General features: G+C 39.0%; 1 protein-coding gene across 6 annotated transcripts in view; it reads right to left on the reverse strand.

The window, feature by feature from the left end:
• The window catches only part of EXD2 (exonuclease 3'-5' domain containing 2), a 57,840-nt gene that overhangs the window by 14,952 nt on the left and 17,359 nt on the right, over positions 1-25,529 (reverse strand). For 5 of the 6 annotated variants that reach the window (XM_027570842.2, XM_027570841.2, XM_027570845.2 and 2 more), the window contains 4 exons: positions 12,889-13,145; positions 8,161-8,287; positions 1,575-1,906; positions 233-339 (listed from right to left, as the gene is read on the reverse strand). In XM_027570842.2, coding sequence (XP_027426643.1) covers positions 233-339; positions 1,575-1,906; positions 8,161-8,287; positions 12,889-13,145 — 823 coding nt within the window. The remainder of the gene's footprint in view (positions 1-232; positions 340-1,574; positions 1,907-8,160; positions 8,288-12,888; positions 13,146-25,529) is intronic. The other variant, XM_027570843.2, reaches the window with a different exon arrangement.

The raw sequence follows: 25,529 nt of genomic DNA on the forward strand, positions 1-25,529 counted from the left end.
CAAGAGGTCAGCGTTTGCCCACCTGTCCCTCAGGAAAGAAGCCCCACCTGAAATGTTCTCTGCAGTGTCCTGGCAGAGATCATGATTTCTGGCTTCTGAATAGCCACGTCCCACTTGTCTCAAGGTCGTTCTGCCTTCTCCTATCCCTCCCTGCCCCTTGTCTCTCTCTCCACTCCTGCCTGTACCCACATGCACCTAAAAGTAGATGAAACAGGACGGGTAAGTCTCACACCTCCAATGCCTTTGTCCAGGTACCACTGAGCTTTCCTTCGGTCACAAGTGCAGAGGGGCTGTCCATCAGGAGCATGGAGGAAGCAGTTATCATAGAGGGGTGATTTTCTGCAGGGAAAGGAGAGATTAATCTAAAACTGGAAGCTAGCTCTGGGCCAAGGTATCAGTTGCCTCCCATGTTGTCTTTCTTTTTTTTTTTTTTTTAAGATTTTATTTATTTATTTGGCAGAGAGAGATTAAGAAAGAGCACACAAGCAGGGGGAGCAGCAGAGGGAGACGGAGAAGTAGGCTCTCCACTGAGCAGGGAGCCCGATGCGGGGCTCGATCCCACGTGACCTGAGCCAAAGGCAGACGCTTAACCGACAGCCACCCAGACGCCCCTCCCATGTTGTCTTCTGAGTGACTCCAGCTATCCTCAACATTAGGGTCAAACATTACATTTATGGAAAAAAATAGGGCAAAAAAAAGCGTGTTTGTTCCTCCACCTGCATGGCCTAGGAACTAAAAATGAATTCATTTATCTAGTTTTTATATTTATGGAACAAGGAGTGAGTTGGGTAGTATATACACAGCTCGGCTGTGAAGGCGAACAGGAACAAAGCACCAAGAAAACTGCTCTACAGAGTAATCACTGGATTAAACAAAGTAAATTAAAATTAAAGAACTTCAAGCTGAAGTAACAAGGGCCACATGGGTTTATTTCTGGCTCATACGCAATACTTGCTTCAATTTAATCATTCATTTCCAAAAGGCACTCTGCTACAGGGATCAAACTTCCACTCCAAAGTACTTACTAGTCATCTTTTTGCAACAGAGGCGTAAGTTGTACAGAAAAACTCTCACTGGTTAGAGAATGATATTGGCTTAGAGCTGGATGCCTTTCTAAATAATCAAATACCAAATGAGGAGGAAATCAGATGATGCATTTCTCCCGAAATGTATGAGGCAAATTCATGTTATTCATTTTCGCAGATATCCTGAGCAAGCAAGGAGTAATAATTATACCCTCATTTATAACTAGAGAAGTTACAAGGCTCAGGTCATATCAGGATCAGTAACAAAGCTAGGTTAAGCTCTCCTTATATCCATTCAATTCTAAAAATTACAAAGTAAAAGAAGGGGAAAAGGAGGAAAATACACAAATAGATCAAAGGATAGCTCCAAATGTCCTTGAAGGAAAGGAAAAATCATATTAACCTCTGGGGGAAAAATAATTTAACCTCTGGAGCACCTGCTACCCTACCACACAACCTTCTCCCCAGACCCAAGATGAAGCATCATGACTTTTGCTGGAGGCTGGGCTTCTGAGTCTCTCTCTACCAGACAGAGAACAACTCAGTTACCTGGCGGAATAGCCCACCCCCAGGGGCTTTCTTTTATGCTTTCTGGGATCTCTCCCTTGGTGGTTGCCTGCCATCATTCCATCTGTCTTAGACTTCTTATTTCTTGGCTTCTGCTGAGCTTCTGCTGCTTCCCCATTAACCTCTTCCTCCAGTCGGCTGAGTCCTTTGCTTCGGAATGGGATGTCTACCACATCCTGGCAATTTTCCAAGGCTTTTCTCCAGCCCACGTGGTCATCGTTTTCATCTAGAGTTGAATTCCTAGAGAAAGGGTATCCAAGAAGATGGAGAAAGAGAGCCACTGAAATCTGGGCATCCCTGGCAGCATAAATCACCTGAAGAGAAAAGTCAGAGATCAGTGGAATCTGGAAGGCAAACCAGAGAGTGCAATTTCCAAGTCAATCACAAGGATGCAGACAACTTTCAGAATTCTAATTCAAGATGTACAATACCCTTAGCACCATGTACTTCTTAAAAACCTTTTATGATGAAATATTTCACACTATATGAAAGTAAACTGAATAGTATAATCAATCTTCATGTTTCTTGTCTATGTTAAAATAATGACTTTGAATAGTCAAAAATCCTAACCTATATAAACCCAGTGAAGTTTCTTTCTATCTGTTACCAAACCTGATAGACAGATTTTTCTCAAGTTTGGGTAAGGGTAGTCACCACAAGTTTGACAACTAGTACATGAAATTCACTTTGGAGGTGGCCATCATCTAGAACACCTGAAGACAAGATTTACTGAGAGGCCTGTGTGACTTTCAATCAGAAACAACCTGCCATTAAGATGTGGAAAACAAGCATGGGTTTCAAGCATGGGCCTCAAATCAAAAGTCAAAAGGGCTCATTTCTGGAATTCATTTATTTAATAATGGTAAGCCACCCTCCCAAGCAACTGGTGACGGAAAAGCTGATCATAAATAGAAGTAGCCAAAACTATCATTAATAGCTTTTCCCAACAAAGGGAGTAAAGACTTTAAAATTCCTTTAATTTATCTTTAGTAACCAAGCCTGGTAAATAATACTATTAGGGAGGATTTTTTATGCTTTTAGAATAAAATAGGTTTGGATAAAATCTTCCACCTAGACTCAACAATCTATACATCTACCAGCAGGTTGTATCCCACAGGAAAAGAGTGTGCTTGAATGTGAACAGTTTAAAGTGCTTTTTAGGGGCACCTGGGTGGTTCAGTCGGTTAAATGTCTGCCTTCAGCTCAGGTCATGATCCCCGGGTCCTGGGATCGAGCCCTGTGTCAGGCTCCCTGCTCAGTGGGGAGTCTGCTTCTCCTTCTCCTTCTGCCCCTCCTCCCACTCATTCTCTCTCTCACTCTCTCTCAAATAAATAAATAAATAAATAAAATCTTTAAAAAAAAAATAAAGTGCTTTTTAACAAACTGTTAAGAAAACCAAGGCACTTTCAACAGATGCTGTTGAGACAACTGGATGACCACATGTAAAAGAATAAAATTGGACCCCTACCTCACATCACACACAAAAATTAACTCAAAATGGATCATAAACATAAATGTAAGAGCTAAAACCTAAGACTTGTAAAAGAAAACATAGGAGTAAATGTTCATGACCTTGGAGTAGACAATGATTTCTTGGATACAACACTAAAAGCATAAGTGATAAGCAAAAAAATAGATTAACTGGGCATCATCAATATTAAAATCTTTTTTGCTTCAAATGGTGACCTCAACCAAATAAGTGAAAAGACCACCTGAAGAATGGGAGGAAATATTTACACATTATATATCTAATAAGGGACTAGTGTCCAAAATATATAAAGAACTCTTAAAAGTCAACAATATAAAAACAAACAACTCAATTAAAAAATGAGCAAAGGATTTGAATAGATGCTTCTCCAAAGAAAATATACAAATAGCCAACAAGCACATGAAAAGACGTTCAGCATCATTAGCCACCAGGGAAATGTAAATCAAAACCACAATGAAATACCATTTCATACCTTCTAGTATGGCTCTAATCAAAAAGATAGTAACAAGTGTTGGTGAGGATGTGGAAAATTGGAACCTTCACACTTTGCCAGTAAGAAGATAAAATGGTACAGCTACTTTGCAAAACAGTCTGGTAGTTCCTTAAACAGTTAAACATAAAGTTTATGACCCAGCAATTCCACTCCTAGGTATACACCCAAGACAAGTAAAAACATATGACATATGTCCACACAAAATTTTATACACAAATATTTATAGTGGCATTCCTCGTAACAGCCAAAAAATGAAAGCCATCCAAACCTCCACCAACCGATGAATGGATAAACAAAATGTAGTATATCCATATAATGGAGTATTGCATAGCAATAAAAAGAAATTAAGTACCAATAAATGTTAAAACATGAATGAACCACAAAAACATGCAAAATTAAGAAGCCAATCACAAAAGACCATATATTGTATGATTCCATTTATATGAAATGTCCAAAATAGACAAATGTATAAAGACAAAAGGTAGATTAGTGGTTGCCTAGTGTTAGGGTGTTGTGGGGGGGATGGGATGTGCCTATAGGATGGGAAGTGACTGCTAATCAGGTATGGAGTTTCTTTTTGGGGTGATAAAAATGTTCTAAAATTAGTGGTGATGGTTGCACAACTCTATAAAAATACTAAAATCCATTGATTTTTACACTTTATTATTTTTTTTAAGTAGGCTCCATGTCCAACATGGGGCTTGAACTCACGATCCTGAGATTATGAGTCACATGCTCTACAGACTGGGTCAGCCAGGTGCCCCAATTTGTATACTTTAAGTGTCTGAATTATATCGTATGTAAGTGATACCACAATAAAACTGTTAAAAAAAGAAAAAAGGAAAGGAACCAAGGCACAAAGAAGTGACTTACGTAGGGTCACAGAAAGTCAGAAATAGCTGCAGAAAACAAATTCAGATAATTTGACTCCCAAAACTCTCTCACAGGATAATGTTAACCTGAAGATATCAGCTAAATCTTTCCAATAACAACATTTTGGAAGGATGAACAAGTGGCGACCAACTTGGCAAACAAGAGAAGGCTAAAATCTAGGCCTATGGGGGTGGTAAGCCAAAACTCCAAGAATCAAGTTAATTTGAGCCACAGAGAATGGCAAAACATTAGGAATGGGAAGCACCAGGTATCTGTGAAAGTAAGTACGTGTAGGGGTGAAAACAAGAAGATTAGGCGAAAGCCTCCATAAAAAACACTTAGAACCTAAACCTTGTCCTTTATACCACAGGGCTGGCAATAACTCCTTCTCCAACCCCCCCCCAAAAGTAAAAGTTTAAGTCCTATAATGGCTAACTCACAGAGGATCTGGATCTAGTAACACCAGGCCTGGCATGGGGGGAGGGGGGGCAAAGTGTCACCTGAGAAAGGGACTATGGGAAAGTGTACATATGGACTGGTGAAACTACCAATACCTTTCCCCACTCAGCAACCAGAATGTAAGCAGAGGGGCTTATACCTCTTGGGCAGAAAACTAGATGATTCATCTCTGGAGAAAGTGAGTAGCCTGAGAAAAAAAGAGTTTCAGTTACTGACATGTGACTATAATCTATAGGTACTGATAATAAAGCCCACTGGTCCAAAAGCCCTGGCTATATTTGCTATGTTCTCAATCCATTTCTTAAAATTCAAATTTAAATAGCATTTTCTAAAATCTCATTAAGCTTTATGTTTATAATTAGAACAAAATATTGAAAGAAAAGAATGAACAGGGGCACCTGGATGGCTCAGTAGGAAGAGCGCGCAACCCTTGATCTTGGGATTGTGAGTTCGAGTCTCATTGTTGGGTGTAGAGGTTACTAAAGAAAATAAAAATTTAAAAATTACAAAAAAAAAGAATGAATAAGAGTCTTTGGAAATTCTGAATTCTCACAATAAAAAGGATCACAAATTTGGCTTCAAATTTGGTAGCAATTAACTTTTCCTCCCCAACTTTTTATTTTAAAAGTTTTCAAACCTAAAGAAAAGTTAAAAGAATAATAATGCCAACTGACGTTCACAACTGTCAATACTTGCTTTATCTCTTTATAATATGGACACCGCACACTTTTTTTTGCCTGAACACATTTCAAAATTAAGTTGCAGCTATTATGATACTTCACCTCTAAATGCGTCAGCATGTACTTCTGAAGAACAAGGACATTCTTCTACATGACCTCACCATTACCACACCCAAGAACTTTAAAAGTGACAAAGTACAATAATACACAGCTCTATCTGAACGTCTCCAATTGTTCCAAACATGTCTTTTCAGGTGGTGCAAGATTCTGGATTTTAATAAACTTATAGAATTGCACAACCCATCACCACAATCAAAACTAAAATACCTCCATAACCTCAAAAAGAAACCTTATTCCCTTTAGCAGTCATCCTCTACTTCTTTCAGCCCTAGGCAACCATTAAGTTCTGTTGTCTCTATAGATTTATATATTCTGAACATTTCATAAAAATAGAATCTGATATGATATTTTACAACTGGCTTCTTTCACTTAGCATAATGTTTTCAAGACACATCCATGTTGTACCATGTGTCCTTTTTATTTCTGAATAATACTCCATTATAAGGCTATACCACATTTTACTTATTCATTCAACAGCTGATGGACCCAATCAACTTTTTAATGTGTCTTTAAATATGAATGGACAGCCAAGTATCTAAGCATTTAAGAAAAATATTTAATGTGAAAGACAAAGACGAAATCAAACATTTCAAATAAGGAACTCAGAGGAAAATGAAGCAATACAGGAAGAAGAAAACCTCAGAAATCTTTAATACTCTGAGATAACAGAAGATACTGTATCTATTACACAAAAACAAAGTAATTTTAAAAGTGAATGTTCAGAGGACACCAAGAATCTCTTGTCACTTAAAATTATGATAGGAATAATTAAAAATTCAATAGAAATGTTAGAAGATAAACTTGAGGAAATTTCCCAGAAGGTAAAACAAAACATACAGAGATAGAAAAATCAGAGAGAAAATATTTTTCCTAGGAAATCAGAGGATCAATTCAAGGGGGTCCCATATCCAAATAATATGAGTTCTAGAAACAAAAGGGAGGGAAATTTTCAAAGAAATATTATGAGAATAATTATCTGAACTAAAAGACATGAGCTTCCAGATTGAAAGGGTCCACTGGCTTCTAATACTAAAATGAAAAATAGCCCACACTAATGTATATCATCATGAATTTTCGGAACTAAGAATAGGGGCGCCTGGCTGGCTCAGTTGTTAAGCATCTGCCTTTGGCTCAGGTCATGATCCTGGGGTCCTGGGATCGATCCCCGCATCAGGCTCCCTGCTCAGAGGGGAGCCTGCTTCTCCCTCTCCCACTCCCCCTGCTTGTGTTCCCTCTCTCGCTGTCTCTCTCTGTCAAATAAATAAAATCTTCAAACAAACAAACAAAAGAAAAAACAAGAATAAAGTGAAGATTCTCCAGAAAGGAAAACAAGTGACGTGCTCCGTATCAATACTGGAAGCTCTAAGACCGGGAACGTTACCTTTGAATTCTGAAGGAAAATGACTTTCACCCTAAACTGCTGTACTCAGTGAAAATATCAGTTCATAGACAGTGAAGCCAATATCTTTTCAGACATGCAGGGTATCATAAATTAATTTCCTATGCTCCCTTTCTTAATGTACTCCAAGACAAGGAAGGGAAAAGACATGGAATTTGAAAGACAGAGGATCTACTCCAGAAGAAAGGTGAAGGGATTCTCTAGGCTGAGGGTAAATGCAGATTCCAGGGTCAGAGCTGGGCAGCAGGGCTCTTGGAAAGAAGCAGGATGACAAAGGGTTCTGTCTGGAAGGGACAGCTCCAAGGGAAAACGAAAGGAGTAAGTCACCCCATGTGTCAGAACCGGCCAAGAAAAGATGTAGGGTTCCATTAAAGGGTCCGGGCTTGAAACAGTTAATAGGTATATAGAAAACAAAACAAACAAAACTACAAATTATTACTCCTAGAAAAACAAAAAGTTGTATAAGAAAAAAACTTAATTGTAGCTTACTATGTGGTTCAGCTAAAATAATATCAATATAAGTAGATATTAATCTGATAAAAATGATGATTTAGCTATATTGGGAAGATGGGGAAGGGAAAAAGTATTTGTCTGGGGACGGAGGAATTACAAGAATATTAAATCATGTCTTCACTGTAAGAAGTCAAAAGATAATATGAAAAATAAGAAAGAGTAATATATGCATGTAATTTAAATTTATAATGGTAATTACCAGGAAGAAATGAAATTGGTTGCCAGTGAGTGGGAGGAAGACACTGTTTCTTACAATGTCTTATAACACTTTGGTTTTCTAATTACGCATTTGTATTCATAATTAAAAAATTACATTTTCTGAAATGCCTGGCATATACTAAATGCTCAAAAATATAAAACACAATAGGGACTCTTACTCTGTTACTTAAGTACCATTTACAAACTATAGACCAGTTACCTTCAGTCAGTCTCTTTTCAAGTATTTCCCCCCAATACTTATATTTGAAGATTACAATTATACGAACAACTATACTTCACAAGCAATGGCTCTTCCATTCTTCAACTACTCTGATAAGAAGTACCTGGTCCTCAGTAAGATGCTCAGCATCCCAGTTGCTACAACGAAGTAGAAGGGACTTGTCAAGTGGAAAGTTCAAAACTGTCTCAGCAAGTGATTTCAGGCTGAGCCCATTACAGAGCAAATTGTTTCTATAAGAAATAAGTAAGTCATGTATCAAAAATGGGCAAAAGAAGAACAGGCAAATCAAAAAAGACATTTAAATGGCCAATACACGGATGGCAGACAATTTAACTCACTAGACATCAGATGAAATAAAATAAAAATTATAAATAATTTATCAGATTGTAAAGATTTAAAAAAATAACTGTATCTACTATTGGTGGAACACGAAGAATCAGTCTAATCTAAAATTTGTGAACAGTCCATTTTTATAAGCTTTACTGAAAACAGTTTAACAATAGAGAGCTTTCAAAATTTTCAACATGAAAATTCTCTGATTCAAGAATTCCACTTCTAGGAATTTATCCTAAGGACAAATGCACATAAAATGATCTTCACTGCAGTACCATTTATAGGAGCAAAGAATTGGAAACAACCTAAATGCCCATCAACAAAAGGCTGGTTAAATATCTATGCAATTAAATTCCATACAGCTATTAAAAATAAGGATGTGGATGGGGCACCTGAGTGGCTGAGTCGGTTAAGCATCTGACTCTTGGTTTTGGCTCAGGTCATGATCTCATGGGTCCTGGGATGGAGTCCCACACCTCCCCTGCCCTGCTGGGCTCCATGTTCAGCCAGCAGTCCATTTGATGATTCTCTCCCTCTGCCCCTGCCCCCCACTCAAATAAATGCTCCCTCTTTCTCTCTCTAAAATAAATAAATAAGTCTTAAAAAAAAAATAAGGATGTGGATCTATATTGATGTGAAAAGATGTCCATGACATATTAGTTAAATAAAAAGAGACTGTGGGAGAAAACATATGTTGTGGTCCCTTTATGTTACTATATATACCACATTCCAGATGTATGTGTGTGAGTCTAGTTATGAGAGAGACAAAGCACAAAGAGATAACTAGAAAGATATCAATCACATGTTAGTGATATCTCTGGGTATGGGATTTGTGGTGATTATCTATCTTCTTTATATGTTTCTATATTTGCATTGGCTAGTATTCATGTAATTATTTTTCAAATTTGAAAACTGAAGGTACAAAAAAACACAAATAACCTTTCTGCCCTTAAAACACTTTCTGATTAAAATAGCTGCAGGGTGGCAGAAAAAATTAATTTGTCCAAGGTTCGGAGATACCAAACAAGAAATAAATGTGAAATTAAGAACACATTGGTCTACATAAGTGGAGCTGACTTCCTGGCTACCGAGTGAGAGACTAGAAGTTTTAGAGCAGGAAGCTTAGAGGTGGGGGTTCACATCACGGTTACTGCAAGCAGGACTCCCTCAGGTACTGTAGAAAATGAAATCATTATAATGATGAAGAAAAGGAAGTCTTTCCCTACAAAAACCAGCAGTAATTGATGGATTTCATTACCCCCAAAAGGCAGTACTGACTAAAAAGTAAAAACAGGTCCAGACATACTTAGGGAAAAATACATAACGTCTTGGTTCAATTAATGAAAATTAAGGCTTTGGGAGACAAAAAACTCTCTTCTGTTTTGTTGGAAATTATAAAAGTAATGAATGCTTATTATTAAAAGTTCAGACAACAGGAAAGCATCACAGGTGAAAAGTAAAAGCCTATCGCCCCATACTTCCACTCCTTAGGAATAATAACTCCTAACAGTAGGCTGTGGCCCCTCCAGACCTTTTCTTTTTTTTTAATTTAATTTAATTTTATTGTGTTATGTTAGTCACCATACAGTACATCGTTAGTTTTTGATGTAGTGTTCCATGATTCACTGTCTTTGTATAACACCCAGGGCTCCATCAGTACATGCCCTCCTTAATACCCATCACCAGGCTAACCCATCCCCCTGCCCCCCTCTCCAGACCTTTTCTGTGCACAAATAGATAAACTGATGGTTACGTGGAGGAGGAGATAACGTGTTTTTGGTATCTGTTCTGGTTTTTGCTCTGCAATGTGCTGTATTACTTAATATATCAGATACTTCCATTCATGATAAGTATAAATGTACTTATTTCATTCTTTTTTTTTTAAGATTTTATTTATTTATTTGACAGAGAGAGACACAGCGAGAGAGGGAACACAAGTAGGGGAAGTGGGAGAGGGAGAAGCAGGCTTCCCGCTGAGCAGGGAGCCCAACACGGGGCTCGATCCCAGGACCCTGGGACCACGACCTGAGCCCAAGACAGACACTTAACGACTGAGCCACCCAGGCGCCCCTATTTCATTCTTTTTAATAGCTGTATAATTTTTCAAGCATGGCTATTCCTTAATTCTTGAAATTATTACCCTCGTTGGAGGACAGCACTTAATTTTTAAGCTACTTAATTCCATTTAGGTCAGTCTTTTTTTAAACGTCATATTTGGAAAGGTTGCACATTTCTTGAGAATTAATTAAAAACAAGATGCCATCTTTGCCATTTCAATTCACTAGGAAAGATTCCAAAGTCAATCTCTATAATAAATTACCTCTGGTTAACAAATAACACAAAATATAGAGAGTAAGAAGAAAAGCATTACCAACAACTGTGTTCCTCCCAACGTCAACTGAAAGTAACAACTACTTATGGCAAATGTCAGGAGCAACCTATAGCTAACAGTGCGAAGTATAATCTTTGCACTATAATGTCAAATGTCTTAAACTATAATGGCAAAAACTTCTAATTTTACTACTAAAAAGTGTTCAACAATAAAATAATTTTTAAAATGTTTTTAAAAATCTCATTAAACATGGAAAGGCCCGATAAATACTTCATTCTTATTTCTAGAGAAGTTCATGGTAATATTCAGCTTTGGCCAAATTCTTATTTTGATGCGTGGCCATTCTGCGCTTAGTGAAATGGAGAATTCGTGCACCTCTCATTTCTATCTATTCATGGAGAGGACTATAATTGCACAGAAGAGATCAGGAAGGACGCACTGATTGATGAGGGCTCTGAGGGAGGTAGTGACAATGACGACAATGATGAGAACAGTAAGAGCTGAACACAGCAGTACACCGCACTGTCTCTGGGTGACACATTCTTTCCAAGTTCTTCACGCAGTTTAACTCTTGCAATCCTCACACCAATCCTGGGAGGCGGGAACCTAATTATTGCTGCAGACTAGGGAAGTGAGGGACAGCCACCGCACAGCCCATTCCAGGGTCAACTCTTAGCTCCTACACCCATCGCCTCTAACAGAAGAGAGTGACAGCGGACACCTCTGGGGAGGTGGTGCCCAGCGGGGGGGATGGGGGGGAAGGCCTGGTGAGAGGTGCCTGTTGGGGTGACACTCCAAATACTTTCACAGATTTAAATTTTTCTTACAGTAAACATGTCAATATATTTCTTGAAAACGCTTGATAATTTACAAGCGTTGTATTTACATAAGATAAACTACTAAGCTAAAACTAAAAAATGGTAAGAGATTTTAATCAGGCCTTCTTTTAGTTATTAAATCCTTTGAACTTTTGGGGCGCCTGGGTGGCTCAGTCATTAAGCGTCTGCCTTCAGCTCAGGTCATGATCCCAGGGTCCTGGGATGGAGCCCCACATCGGGCTTCCTGCTCAGCGGGAAACCTGCTTCTCCCTCTCCCACTCCCCCTGCCATGTTCCCTCTCTCTCTGTGTCTCTCTCTGTCAAATAAATAAATAAATAAATCTTAAAAAAAAAAAATCCTCTGAACTTTTAATGTCAGTGTCATCTGAGGTAGGGAGAGAGGCTACCTCACTCCACATTATTAAAATGAGGACCACACACACACACGCACGCACGCACACACATGCACACACACGCACACATGAGAAGGTAATTGCCACTCCCTGAAAAACAAGTTAGAATAGAATTTCCATAAGAATAGAATTCCAAGGAAAAGGGAAATCTCTCTCTCCCAGTAGCGCATTTTAGTCTACCACTACTTTTGGCCTAAAGCAGGGTTTGCAGACTCAAATGTTTATCAGGAGGAGTTGGGGTTACAGTGGATGAGAGAGGTGGGGACTCTGGCGATTGAACAGAGCATGGGCATCTAAAGACACCAACCTCTCCCCAGCAACTGCTACCATCTAGAACCCCTGACCTTGCTTAGTCAAATCATCTGATTTTTCAGAAGCCCCAAATACAGACTTTTACATTAAATCTTCTGGATTTAAACTAAAAATTCCCAAAAAATATCAAATGGGGAGCAGCGCCTGGGTGAAGCATCTGCCTTCCGCTCAGGTCATGATCCCAGAGTCCCAGGATCGAGAGCCCCACCTCGGGCTCCCTGCTCAGTGGGAAGCCTGCTTCTCCCACTCCCCCTGCTTGTGTTCCCTCTCTCTCTGTCAAATAAATAAAAATAAAATCTTTAAAAATATATATACATCATATGGGGAAGAAATAAATAAAAGCAAAATCAAAATGTGAAGCCCTAATTTAGCCAGTGGTGCTATCACTTTACAACTTGTAGCTTATGGAGACACCTTATCAATGTTTCATCTAAGAAGACCAATCCTAGGTAACTAAAGTTTTCTCAGAAGCTGGAATATTTCCTCACAAATTTATATGCATCTCAGAAGCCTCTAGGCTTCTAAAAACTTTTGGATGCTTCCTTACTGTTCTCAGGACTCCACAAATCTTGCTAAGATATTTGCCCCACAGCTCCAGGAACCCCAGCATTCATACAACCCTACCTCTGCCTCATGGCTAGGTACCGGAGGTCCAGGCACCCCTTAACCACGAGGCCGTAGTCCTGCAGAAGCTTGCTGGCATCTTCTGAACATCCTACTCCAACTTTTAAAACAGTGCCATCTGCCAAAATGTCCAACAAAGTTTTTGGTAGTGTTTTTCCTCCACAGATCAGCTTGGGCAAGCGAACTAAGACACAGAAGCCACTTGGGGAGGCCATTTGAAGGAGTGACAGAGGACTGGCTTTGCCTTCCGAATTCACCTGCAACAGAGGAAAACAGGGAAACAGGTCATGCCCTACCACAGCACCAAGTACAACATGAAACTGGCAAAAAAAAGTCTAAGAGGGACATCCTTAACTTCCCAAAGGAAGCGGCTGACCAAATTTTGGTTCAAATAGGAGGAGCCTATGCTAACAAATGCAATGGATTCTGTGAAGAAGCAACCTAAACAAATGTGAGCCTGAAATGTGAGCAGTCCAGAAAGAGTGACACAGAGGAGAGCTGGCTGAGTCACGTGAAACGTGCTGGTTTTAAAAGTCTAAGTGAAAAAAGGCTAAGGAGTAGAGTGCCAAATGATAAATACATACTTTTCATTATCCAGACTCTCCAACACGCGTGCTAGGAACACTACTCATTTACCGTATTGTTACTGCCTCAAGATCCAATTTTTGACAACAGGTAGAAAATACAGTACTATAAGTAACTGGTACCTGCCAATATAATTAAATCCTGGTAGCACAAAATGCGTTCTCAGCATTTTATGATCACAAATGGTGTTCACTAAGGAAAAAAAAAAGGTATATTGAGCATAAGCTAGGATCCTTGTATCTTGAAAAGAAAATCACTTCATATATTAACTGATTTAGTTTTAGGGCGCTTGGGTGGCTCAGTTGGTCAAGCGTCTTCAGCTCAGGTTATGATCCCAGAGTCCTGGGATCAAGTCCTGCATGGGGCTCCCTGCTCAGTGGGGAGCCTGTTTCTCCCTCTCCTCCCTGCTCATGCTCTCTCTCGCTATCTGTCACCATCTCTCTCTCAAACCGATTTAGTTTTAATCTTTTTGAGATAACAGATAAGTTGGAGAAAAAGGCTGAAAGCTAAGAAATCATTCCCAGAAAAATTTACTTGCAAAGTTCACATTAATGAAAGATCCTCTAAAGCTATCCCACAGAACCCAGGTTAAACATCCAAGAAATCCCAATCCTCATTTTTCAGGGGAAGAAACTTAGAATACACTAATAATAGTGTATTCTATTATTAACAGATATATAATAATAACAGAATACACATGCAGGCATAATGTATTCTATTATTAATAGAATTAATAGAATTCTATTATTAACTAACAATAGTGTATTCTATTATTAATAGGTATATAATAATAATAACAGAATACACATGCAGGCATAATGACAAACTTAGGACTAGTACCAAAATTCCCCGATCTAGAAGGGCAGTTCTCAACGGAGATTCACTTGCGCCCCTTCCACTACTCCAGGGAATATGGCAACATCTGGAGAAATTTTTGGTTGTCACAAGTTGGGGGATGGGGTGCACAAGTATCTAACTGGTAGAGGTCAGACTGCCACTAAACATCCTACAATGTACAGGATAGCCACTCACGACAACGAATCACCTGCCCCAGCTGTTTACAGTGGGGAACCCCGCCCTGGGCAGTGTGCTGCTCTCACTACCGCGGATCATCATGCCAGGCCCTGGGCCACGCGCCACTGTGGCTATAAAGTTACGCAAAAGATGGAATGTGACTTAGGGATTACAGCCTTATTGGTAGAATACAATAGACATAAGCCCACACCGTCAGAAATGACATGGTAGGGCACCTGGGTGGCTCAGATGGTTAAGCGTCTGCCTTCGGCTCAGGTCATGATCCCAGGGTCCTGGGATCGAGTCCTGCATCAGGCTCCCTGCTCCTTGGGAGACTGCTTCTCCCTCTGCTTCTCTCTCTCTCTCTCCCTCTGTCTCTCATGAATAAATAAATAAAATATTTTTTAAAAAAAGAAAGAAATGACATGGTAAATACCAAAGGAGTGGTTCAAACAAAGTGTTACAAGTAATCCGAGGTAGGATATTTCATAGCTGAGGTGACCAAAACCACAGAAAGGAGATAGTCAAGATCACAGAGCTGCTGTTAGAAACAAAACTCAGAGACCCCTCGTCTTTGACTTCTACTTCACGAACTCATAAAAAAATGTCTGGGACATACATACATATATAAATATGTATTTATATATGGCGCCTGGGTGGCTCAGTTGGTTAAGTGACTGCCTTCGGCTCAGGTCATGATCCTGGAGTTCCGGGATCGAGTCCCGCATCGGGCTCCTTGCTGCTCAGCGGGGAGTCTGCTTCTCCCTCTGACCCTCCCCTCTCTCATGTGCTCTCTCTCTCTCCTCTCATTCTTGCCCTCTCAAATAAATAAATAAAATCTTTTAAAAAAATAAATATGTATTTATATATTATAAACATGTAGTACTATTTGTAGTACTATATTAACATGTTATAGACATTATTAAACACACAAAAGTAAAAACTTTTAATGAATAGTGCCATCAAAAATCATAGACAAAATTTCTAACACTTTCTCTGTATTTCAGTGATTCACTTAGACAGCAATGATTTAGAGTCTCTTTTCTGAGGGCCAGTGGATCATCCATTTTGGCTTCAGGAAGTCGAGCTGATAAAACTTTCTGGAAAAGTCCACAATTCTTTAAATGACCCCACGATGGCAGCAGAGAGTAAAGAATGATTTGGGACCATCTTCTGGGCTTTGAACAGATTAATGAGCACCCTTAGTCTATAGAGTTTATGGTATCAGTTAAATTTAGACCATGTCTTTGAAATACAAATGAGTTTGTCCTTTTCAAGTGACAGAATAAAGGCTTAATAAGCCTGGCAAGTAATAAGACGATGAGAAAAAAAAAATAGGAGGCTGGAAAGAGAACAGGAGACAAATCAGAGATGCTGAGAGAAGCCAGAGCACATAAGTCCTTAAGTACAGATAAGTAATTAAGACATGTCGATTTTATTTAAAGCAATGAAAGGGTTTTAAGCAGAGGACTGACATGGTCTGACTTTCATTTTTAAAAGTTCACTTTGGTTACTAAATGGAGGAGGGATTGTAGGTGCACAGGGGTCCAAGCAGGGAGGACAGTCAGGAGGGTTCTACAAAGGTCCAGATTAAAGTCACGTGAGGCTTGGGCTAGGGAGGAAACAGAGGAGATGTAGAGAACTAGATGGAGGCAACATCTATTTTGGAGATAGCACTAGGTAGTATTACTAGGAAGGGGTTAATGGTAAGGAAAAGGAAATAGACCTCCAGTAGGCCTGAAGCCTGGGCCTGCAGAACAATGCTCTTTGGAAAATAACCTTCACTTCATTCAATCTTTGTTGCACCAGTTATTTGCACCTGTTGATCAAGGATATCTGTAGCCAGAGACTCTAGAAAATATCAGGCAGCAGACAGGGGCCAAAAAGATATTTAACACCTCCATCCCCACCTTCCCAAGAGAAAGGCATGTTTTACCTTCTAAAACACAGCAGAAACCTCATTTTGTACAAGTGATTTGCGCATAATTGTACATTACCATAGGTAATTCAGCGGGGTTTGGAAACCCATACCTCTACCTCTATCTGGTAGCATGCTGTGTTATTTCCTGTTTCTGCAACTACTTCTCTGAATTTCTATATATTTTGCCATTGAAGAAACCCAGCATACCATAACTGCCTGTTTGGGTTTTTTTTCTTTTTCTTTTTTTCTTTTAAGATTTTATTTAGTTATTTGAGAGAGAGAGGGAGAGCTAGAGAGAGAGTACCAGCAGGGGGAGGGGCAGAGAGAGAGAGGGAGAAGTAGGCTCCCCGCCAAGCAGGGAGCCCCACATGGGGCTTGATCCCAGGATCCTGGAATCATGACCTGAGCCGAAGGCAGACGCCTAACTGAGCCACCCAGGTGACCATGTGTCTGACTTTCAATCTTATCATTTCTGTTAGTTAGCCCTTTGGGGGTTGGATGTTTCCCTGATTTTCATCTTAAAAGGTGGAGAACACTAAGGATAATAGAGATTTGGGAAGAAAACTCAAGAGTTCTTTTAGGAACATGTTGTTTGAGATGACAGACATTGAAGGGAAGACATCAAGTAGGTAGGTGGATCTAAAAGGCTGGAGTTCTAATTTTGAGAGTCATCAGCGTTATCAACGATGTTTAAAGCTATAAAACAGATGAGATCACTTAAGTGAAGAATGTAGATAGAGGACATAAATTAGTGGTCCATGGACACATCTGCTGATCCACAGACACGTTTAATATTATTATTGTTTTGGTCTCCACATATTTAAAAACGTGCACCAAAATTTAAAAATTAGTAAAGTTCACATGTTTAAAAAATTTATATTCCAAGTTTCTCTGTAAAGAACTGGACAACCTGGCAACACTTGGCTTGACGTGTATGGCAGCTTCCTCATTTTTTTAAGGCATGAATTCTTTAATTTACCATAATGTCTTCTCAGCACTGAAGCCTGCCACCCTCCCCAGCCCCCCACCCCCCACCCCTGCTTGAGATCATGACCTGAGCCAAAGTGGGACCCTTAAACTAACTGAGCCTCCCAGGCACCCCACCACTGTTTTTCTAATAGAAAGAAATATTTCTCAGGATCCACGTCTCCATTAAAACTAGGAAAATAAAAGATCATAGAGGCCTTGTATTTAAAGAAAAAAAGGGAGGGAGCATATTTTTTATGAAGTTTAAGAATATCTCTATATGCTCAAAAATGCAAACAATTACTCCATATCTTCATTTACATTTCCCATCTGGAACTTGTAGATATATGAGTTTGCAATCCCTGGGGTAGACAGAGAAGAGACCAAGCCCGAGCCACCTCAATATTCAGATGTGAAGTAAAAGGGAGATCAGAAGACAAAAAAGAGTAAAGAACAGTATGATAGAAGACAGGAGAGTGTGGAGACATGAAAACCAAGAAGAATGTCTGATGTAGGAACGATGCAGATGCTTTTGAGAGCTAGAATAGCACGAGTCCACATACGTGTCTGCTGGATTAGAAAACAAGAAAGCCATCAATTTGATCAGTTCCAGTAGGGTAGTCTAGTAGGTCAGATTAAAGTAGTTTGAAGAACTAATAGAGAATAGCAAATTATACCCAATCAAGTAGAAGAAAAAAATGAGAGAGCACATATCAGTGAAATAGAACACAAACATACTAATAATGAAGATCAACAAAGTGAGTAGTTGGTTTTCTGAAAAGACTAATAAAATTGATAAGCCCATATAAGGAGTAATCAAGAAAAAGAGAGAAGCACAAATAAGTGATGTCAAGAATGAAAAGGGAAGGCGCCTGGGTGGCTCGGTCAGTTAAGCATCTGCCTTCAGCTCAGGTCATGATCCCAGGGTCCTGGGATCGAGTCCTGCATCAGGCTCCCTGCTCTGCAGGGAGCCTGCTTCTCCCTCCACTCATGTGCTCTCTCTCTCTCAAATAAGTAAAATATTAAAAAAAAAAAAAAAAAAAGAATGAAAAGGGAGGGGCACCTGGGTGGCTCAGTTGGTTAGGTGTCTGCCTCCGGCTCAGGTCATGATCCCAGGGTCCTGGGATGAAGCCCCACACAGAGCTCCCTCCTCAGTGAGGAGCCGGCTTCTCTCTCTCCCTCTGCTCCTCCTCCTCCCCACCCCCTGCAATGCGTACACCCCCTCCCCTCCATGCTCTCGGCTTGTGCTCTTGCACTCTCGCATGCTCTCTCTCTACTCTCTATCTCAAAAGAATAAATAAAATCCTAAAAAAAAAAAATGAAAAGGGAGCCATCCCTACATATTCTTCATATTGGGGAAAAAAACTGTCTGAAGATATTATAAACAAGTATATGCCCGGGGTGCCTGGGTGGCTCAGTCATTAAGCGTCTGCCTTCGGCTCAGGTCATGATCCCAGAGTCCTGGGATCGAGCCCCACGTCCAGTTCCCTGCTCCACAGTGAGCCTGCTTCCCCCTCTCCCTTTGCCTCTCCCCTGCTTGTGCTCTTTCTTGCTATCTCTGTCATTGTCTCTATCAAATAAATAAAATCTTAAAAAAAAAACAACAGAAAGCAAGTATATGCCCATAATTTTAAAATTTGAAAGCAGCTTTAGATGAAAAATATAATTTACCAAAACAGACATGAAAATGGGGTGCCTGGCTGGTTCAGTCAGAATAGCATGCCACTCGTGATCTCGGGGTCAGGAGTTCAAGCCCCATGCTGGGTGTAGAGATTACTTACTTACAACTAAATAAAAAAAAAAAAATTTTTTTAAAAAGGCATGAAGAAATAGAAAATCTCACTAGCTCCAAAACTATTAAAGAAATGATATCCATAATTCAAATACTTCCCTAAAAAACCAAAAACAAAAAAAACTCCAGATGCCTTCCCCAGTAGATTCTAGTCAAATATTTAAGAAAAAAGAAATGGCAATCTTATACAAATTCTTCCAGAGAATGCAAAAATAAGGAAAGCCTTAACTTGTTGTATGAGACCAGCATGACTTCTTATCAAAATCGGGCAGAGTCATTTCTAGAAAAAAAAAAAATTACAAGCCAGTATCACTCATGAACACAGTTTTAAAACAAAAAATCCTCTAAAAAGCATTAGCAAAATGAATTCAACAATGTATAAAAAGAATAAGACATCATGACCAAGTTGAATTTACTCCAGAAATTAAAAAATCAATGTATTTCACCACCACCACAGAATAAAGAAGAAAAACTTCATAGTCAGCTCAAGATGCAGAAAAGGGCACCTGGGTAGCTCAGCTGGTTAAGCATCAGACTCCTGATTTTGGCTCAGGTCATGATCTCAAGGTCGTGAAATCGAGCCCTGCATCAGGCTCTGCACTGAGCAGGTAGCCTGCTTGAGGATTCTCTCTCTCCCTCTGCCCCTTCCCCCTAAAAAATTGTTTAAAAAAATAATTAAAAAAAGAAATGCAGAAAAAGCACTTGATAAAATTCAACAACTATTCATAATAATAATAATAATAATAATAATAAACCCTCCTAACAAACAAAGAATAGAATGCAATGTATTTAGGGCCCTGGGTGGCTCAGTTGTTGAGCGTCTGCCTTCAGCTCAGGTCATGATCCCAGGGTCCTGGGATCAAGCCCCACATCAGGCTCCCTGCTCAGAAGGGAGCCTGCTTCTCCCTCTCTCACTCCCCTTGCTTGATTTCCTTCTCTCGCTGTGTCTCTCTCTGTCAAAGAAATAAAATCTTTAACAACAAAAAAAGAATGCAATGTATTTAATCTGGTAAAGAGATCTATAAACAAACCTATGACAGATATCATATTCAATATGAAAATGTTGAAAGCTGTGATTGTGAGATAGGGAATGAGTCGAGGATACCTACTATCACCACTTCTACTAAGCGCGACACTATGATCCTAGTCACTATGGTAAGATTGGAAAAGAAATAAAAAGTATAAGGACTGGAAAGAAATAAAATCGTCATTTCTCAATGATGTAACAGTGTACACAGAAATCCAAAGAATCTACAAGTGAGAAATTGAATTAATGAATTTAGTAAGGTTCCTTAATAAAAGAGAAATATATAAAAATCAACTACATTTCTTTATACCAGAAACACAAAAAATTTTAGATTTCATTTACAATAGAATTTTTATTTGTATTTTTATTTCTTTAAAAGATTTTATTTATTTATTTGAGAGAAACAATGAGAGAGAGAGAGCACATGAGAGGGGGGAGGGTCAGAGGGAGAAGCAGACTCCCTGCCGAGCAGGGAGAGCTAAATAAATATTCTTAGATTAGAAAACTCAATATTATAAAAAGATACTCCCCACAAACTGATCTACTGATGCAATACAATTTCAGTCAAAATATCAAAAAAAATTTCTGTGGAACCTGAAAAGCAGAAATAAATAAAAAAAGAAATGTAAAGGACCAAGACTAAGATATTCTGGAAAAAGAACAAGATGGCAAGAACTGCTGTCCCAGATATTAGGAGTCATCATAAAACAATAGTAACTAAGATAGTTTGTGATCATAGGTGCCAAGAATAGAAAAACAGATTACTAGAGAGCCCAGAAACAGATTTTATATACAGACACTTGTTTTGTGATAAAGTGGCATTGCTGAGCAGTGAAGAAAGGTTTATCTTTTCAATTCATGGTACTAGAACAACTGGATATCCGTATGGGGAAAAAATGAAACTGGACTCTACCACACATACACACACACACGCGCACACACAGACACACATCAATTTCAGGTGAACTGTAAATCTAAATGTGCAAGCTTAAAACCACAAAACTCCAAGAAAATAATGTAGAATATCTTTATGACTAGGAGTAGGATAAGACTTCTTATATTCTGATTATCAAAAGAGAACATTAAAAGAATGTAAAGATGGGGTCGCCTGCAGCAAAGGAAACAGTCAACAAGACCAAAAGACAACCGACAGAATGGGAGAAGATATTTGCAAATGACATATAAGATAAAGGGCTAGTATCCAAAATCTATAAAGAACTTATCAAACTCAACACCCAAGGAACAAATAATCCAATCAAGAAATGGGCAGAAGACATGAACAGGCATTTCTGCAAAGACAACCAAATGGCCAACAGACACATGAAAAAATGCTCAACATCACTCGGCATCAGGGAAATACAAATCAAAATCACAATAAGATACCACCTCACACCAGTCAGAATAGCTAAAATTAACAAGTCAGGAAATGACAGATGTTGGTGGGGATGCGGAAAAAGGGGAACCCTCCTACACTGTTGGTGGGAATGCAAGCTGGTGCAGCCACTCTGGAAAACAGGATGGAGTTTCCTCAAAAAGTTGAAAATAGAGCTACCCTACGACCCAGCAATTGCACTACTGGGTATTTACCCCAAAGATACAAATGTAGTAATCCGAAGGGGCAGGTGCACCCCAATGTTTATAGCAGCAATGTTCACAACAGCCAAACTATGGAAAGAACCTAGATGTCCATTAACAGATGAATGGATAAAGAAGATGTGGTATATATATATATATATATATATATATATATATATATATATACAATGGAATATTACGCAGCCATCAAAAAATGAAATCTTGCCATTTGCAATGATGTAGATGGAACTAGAGGGTATTATGCTAAGCAAAATAAGTCAATCAGAGAAAGACAATTATCATATGATCTCACTGGTAGGAGGAATTTGAGAAACAAAACAGAGGATCATATGGGAAGGGAGGGAAAAATGAAACAAGATGAAACCAGAGAAGGAGACAAACCGTAAGAGACTTTTAGCCTCAGGAAATAAACTGAGGGCTGCTGGAGTGGAGGGGGGTGGGAGAGATGGGGTGGCTGGGTGATGGACACTGGGGAGGGTATGTGCTATGGTGAGCACTGTGAATTGTGTAAGACTGATGAATCACAGACCTGTACCCCTGAAAAAATAATACATTTATGTTAATAAGATGGGGTGCCTGGCTGGCTCAGTCAGTACAGCATGCAACTCTTGATCTTGAGGTTGTGAGTTTGAGCCCCATGTTGGGTGTAGAGATTACCTAAAAATAAAATCTTAAAAAAAAATAATGTAAAGGCAATTCACAAAATGGGAGAAAACATTTAAGGAATACATTTAACTCACAAAGGATTCATAGCCAGAATATATAAAGAATGCCTATAAATCAGTAAGAAAAAGACAATTCAAAGAAAAAGGGGCAAGAGACTTGAACAGGTACTCCATAAAAGAAGATATCTAAATGATCCATAAAATGTAAAAAGATGCTCAGTCAAAAAATAAAATAAATAAAAACTTTTTAGCACAACGAAGGAAACAATCATCAAAACTAAAAGGCAACCTACTGAAGGGAGAAGATATCTGCAAGTGACGTGTCTGAAAAAGGGTTAGTATCTGAAGTATATAAATAACTTCTAAAACTCAACACCCCCAGGGTGCCTGGGTGGCTCAGTTGGTTAAGCGACTGCCTTCGGCTCAGGTCATGATCCTGGAGTCCCGGGATCGAGTCCCACATTGGGCTCCCTGCTCAGCGGGGAGTCTGCTTCTCCCTCTGACCCTCTTCCCTCTCGTGCTCTCTATCTCTCATTCTCTCTCAAATAAATAAATAAAATCTTTAAAAAAAATAAAAATAAATAAAACTCAACACCCCCAAAATGAATAATACTATTAAAAAATGGGCAGAAGACATGAACAGATATTTTTCCAAAGAAGACATCCAGATGGCCAACAGACACACGAAAAGATGATCAATATCACTCACCATCAGGGAAATGCAAATCAAAACTACAATGAGATACCACCTCACACCTGTCAGAATGGCTAAAATCAACAACACCAGAAACAAGAGGTGTTGGTGAGGATGTGGAGAAAGGGGAACCCTCTTGCACTGTGGATGGGAATACGAACTGGTGTAGCTGTCTGGAAAACAGTATGGAGGTTCCTCAAAAAGTTAAAAACAGAACTACCCTATGATCCAGCAATTACAATACTCAAAGAATACAAAAATACTAAACCAAAGGGATACATGCAGCCCAATGTTTAAGCAGCATTATCTATAATAACCAAATCATGGAAACAGCCATGGGTCCAATGACCGATGAATGGATAAAGAAGATGTGGTATAGGGCGCCTGGGTGGCTCAGTTGGTTAAGCGACTGCCTTCGGTTCAGGTCATGATCCTGGAGTCCCGGGATCGAGTCCCGCATCGGGCTCCCTGCTCAGCAGGGAGTCTTCTTCTCCCTCTGACCCTCCCCCCTCTCATGTGCTCTCTCTCTCTCATTCTCGTTCTCTCAAATAAATAAATAAAATCTTAAAAAAAAAAAAAGAAGATGTGATATATATACACAGAGGAATATTACTCAGCCATAAAAAAGAACAGTCTTGCCATTTGCAACATTGATGGAGCTAAGCAAAATAAGTCAGTCAGAGAAAGACAAATAGCATATGATTTCACTCATATGTGTAATTTAATGTGTAAATTAAGAAACAACACAAACAAAGGGGGAAAAAAAAGAGAGAGAGAGAGGCAAACCAAGAATCAGACTCTTAACTATACAGAATCAGATGGTTACCAGGGAGGTAGGTTGGGGATGGGTTAAACAGGTGATAGGTATTAACAAGTGCCCTTGTTGTGATGAGCATCGGTGTTGCATGGAAGTGTTAAATCACTGTATTATATTCCTAAAACTAATATTACACTGTATGTTAACTAATTGGAATTTAAATAAAAACTCCAAAAAAAAATTTTTTTTAAATGCAAGATGGGGGTGCCTGGGTGGCTCAGTTGGTTGAGCAACTGCCTTCGGCTCAGGTCATGATCCAGGAGTCCTGGGATCGAGCCCCGCATCAGGCTCCCTGCTCAGCGGGGAGCCTGCTTCTCCCTCTGACCCTCTCCCCTCTCGTGCTCTCTCTTTCTTATTCTCTCTCTCAAATAAATTAAAAAAGTCTTTAAAAAAAATAAATAAAATGCAAGATGGCATAATTAAGTAAATATTTTGGATTAAAAAAACTTTTTATTTATTTTATTTTAAGACTTTTATTTATTTATTTGACAGAGACACAGCGAGAGAGGGAACACAAGCGGGGGAGTGAGGGAGGGGAAGAAGTAGGCTTCCCACTGAGCAGGGAGCCCGATGCGGGGCTCAATCCCAGGACCCTGGGACCATGACCGGAGCTGAAGGCAGACGCTTAATGACTCAGCCACCCAGGCGCCCCTAAAAAAAATCTTTTTAAAAAGATGCTTAACCTCACTAGTAATCAGGAATGTGAAAATTAAAACCATAATGAAATATTACTACACACCCATGGGAATGGTTAATATGTAAAAATCTGGCAGTACTAAAAAATAAATAAAATTCAAAATAAATAAAAATCTGACAATACCAAATGTTGACAAGATATACGACAAAGATAATTTTCATATAGTCTTGGTAAATCAGTAGAACCACTTCTGAAAACAACTGGAACAACGGTTACACTCATACAATACTGATTGGAGGATACATTAGTGAAAACCACCTTGGCAAACAGCTTGGCATTATCCATATAAGTTAAACATATACACAATTCCACGATCCAGGACTCCACTCATAGATACATATGCCCAGTAATAATGAGTGCATATGTTCACTGCAACAGTCTTTGTAAGTGCTCCCAATCACAAAACCCAAATATCCATCAATATTAGAATAGATGAATAAATTGTGATATTTTTATACAATAGCTTACTATATGGCAAAGAATCACAGTCACACACACCATAGGCAAATCTCACTAACATAATGTTGAGCAAAAGACAGATACAAAAGAATACATACTTGACCGTTTCATATATATTAAATTTAAAAAGCAGGAATATCCAAATTATAGTGCTTAGGGATACATGCTTGAGTAATAAAAGTATAAAGAAAAACAAGAATGTGAATACTATGAAATCAGGATAATGATAACTCTTGGGGGTAACGATTATAAGGGGTCATAAGGGGAGCTCCTGGGGTACTAGCAATCTTCTATTTCCTGACCTAGTTTCTAGTTACACAGCTGTTCTGTTCAGATAAATCATTTAGCTATTTTTGTTTCAGGCACTTTTCTTGATATGTTTTATTTCACAAAAAAAGGTTAAGAAAA

This window comes from Zalophus californianus, chromosome 6 (assembly GCF_009762305.2).
Source record: "Zalophus californianus isolate mZalCal1 chromosome 6, mZalCal1.pri.v2, whole genome shotgun sequence".
Taxonomy (NCBI): domain Eukaryota; kingdom Metazoa; phylum Chordata; class Mammalia; order Carnivora; family Otariidae; genus Zalophus; species Zalophus californianus.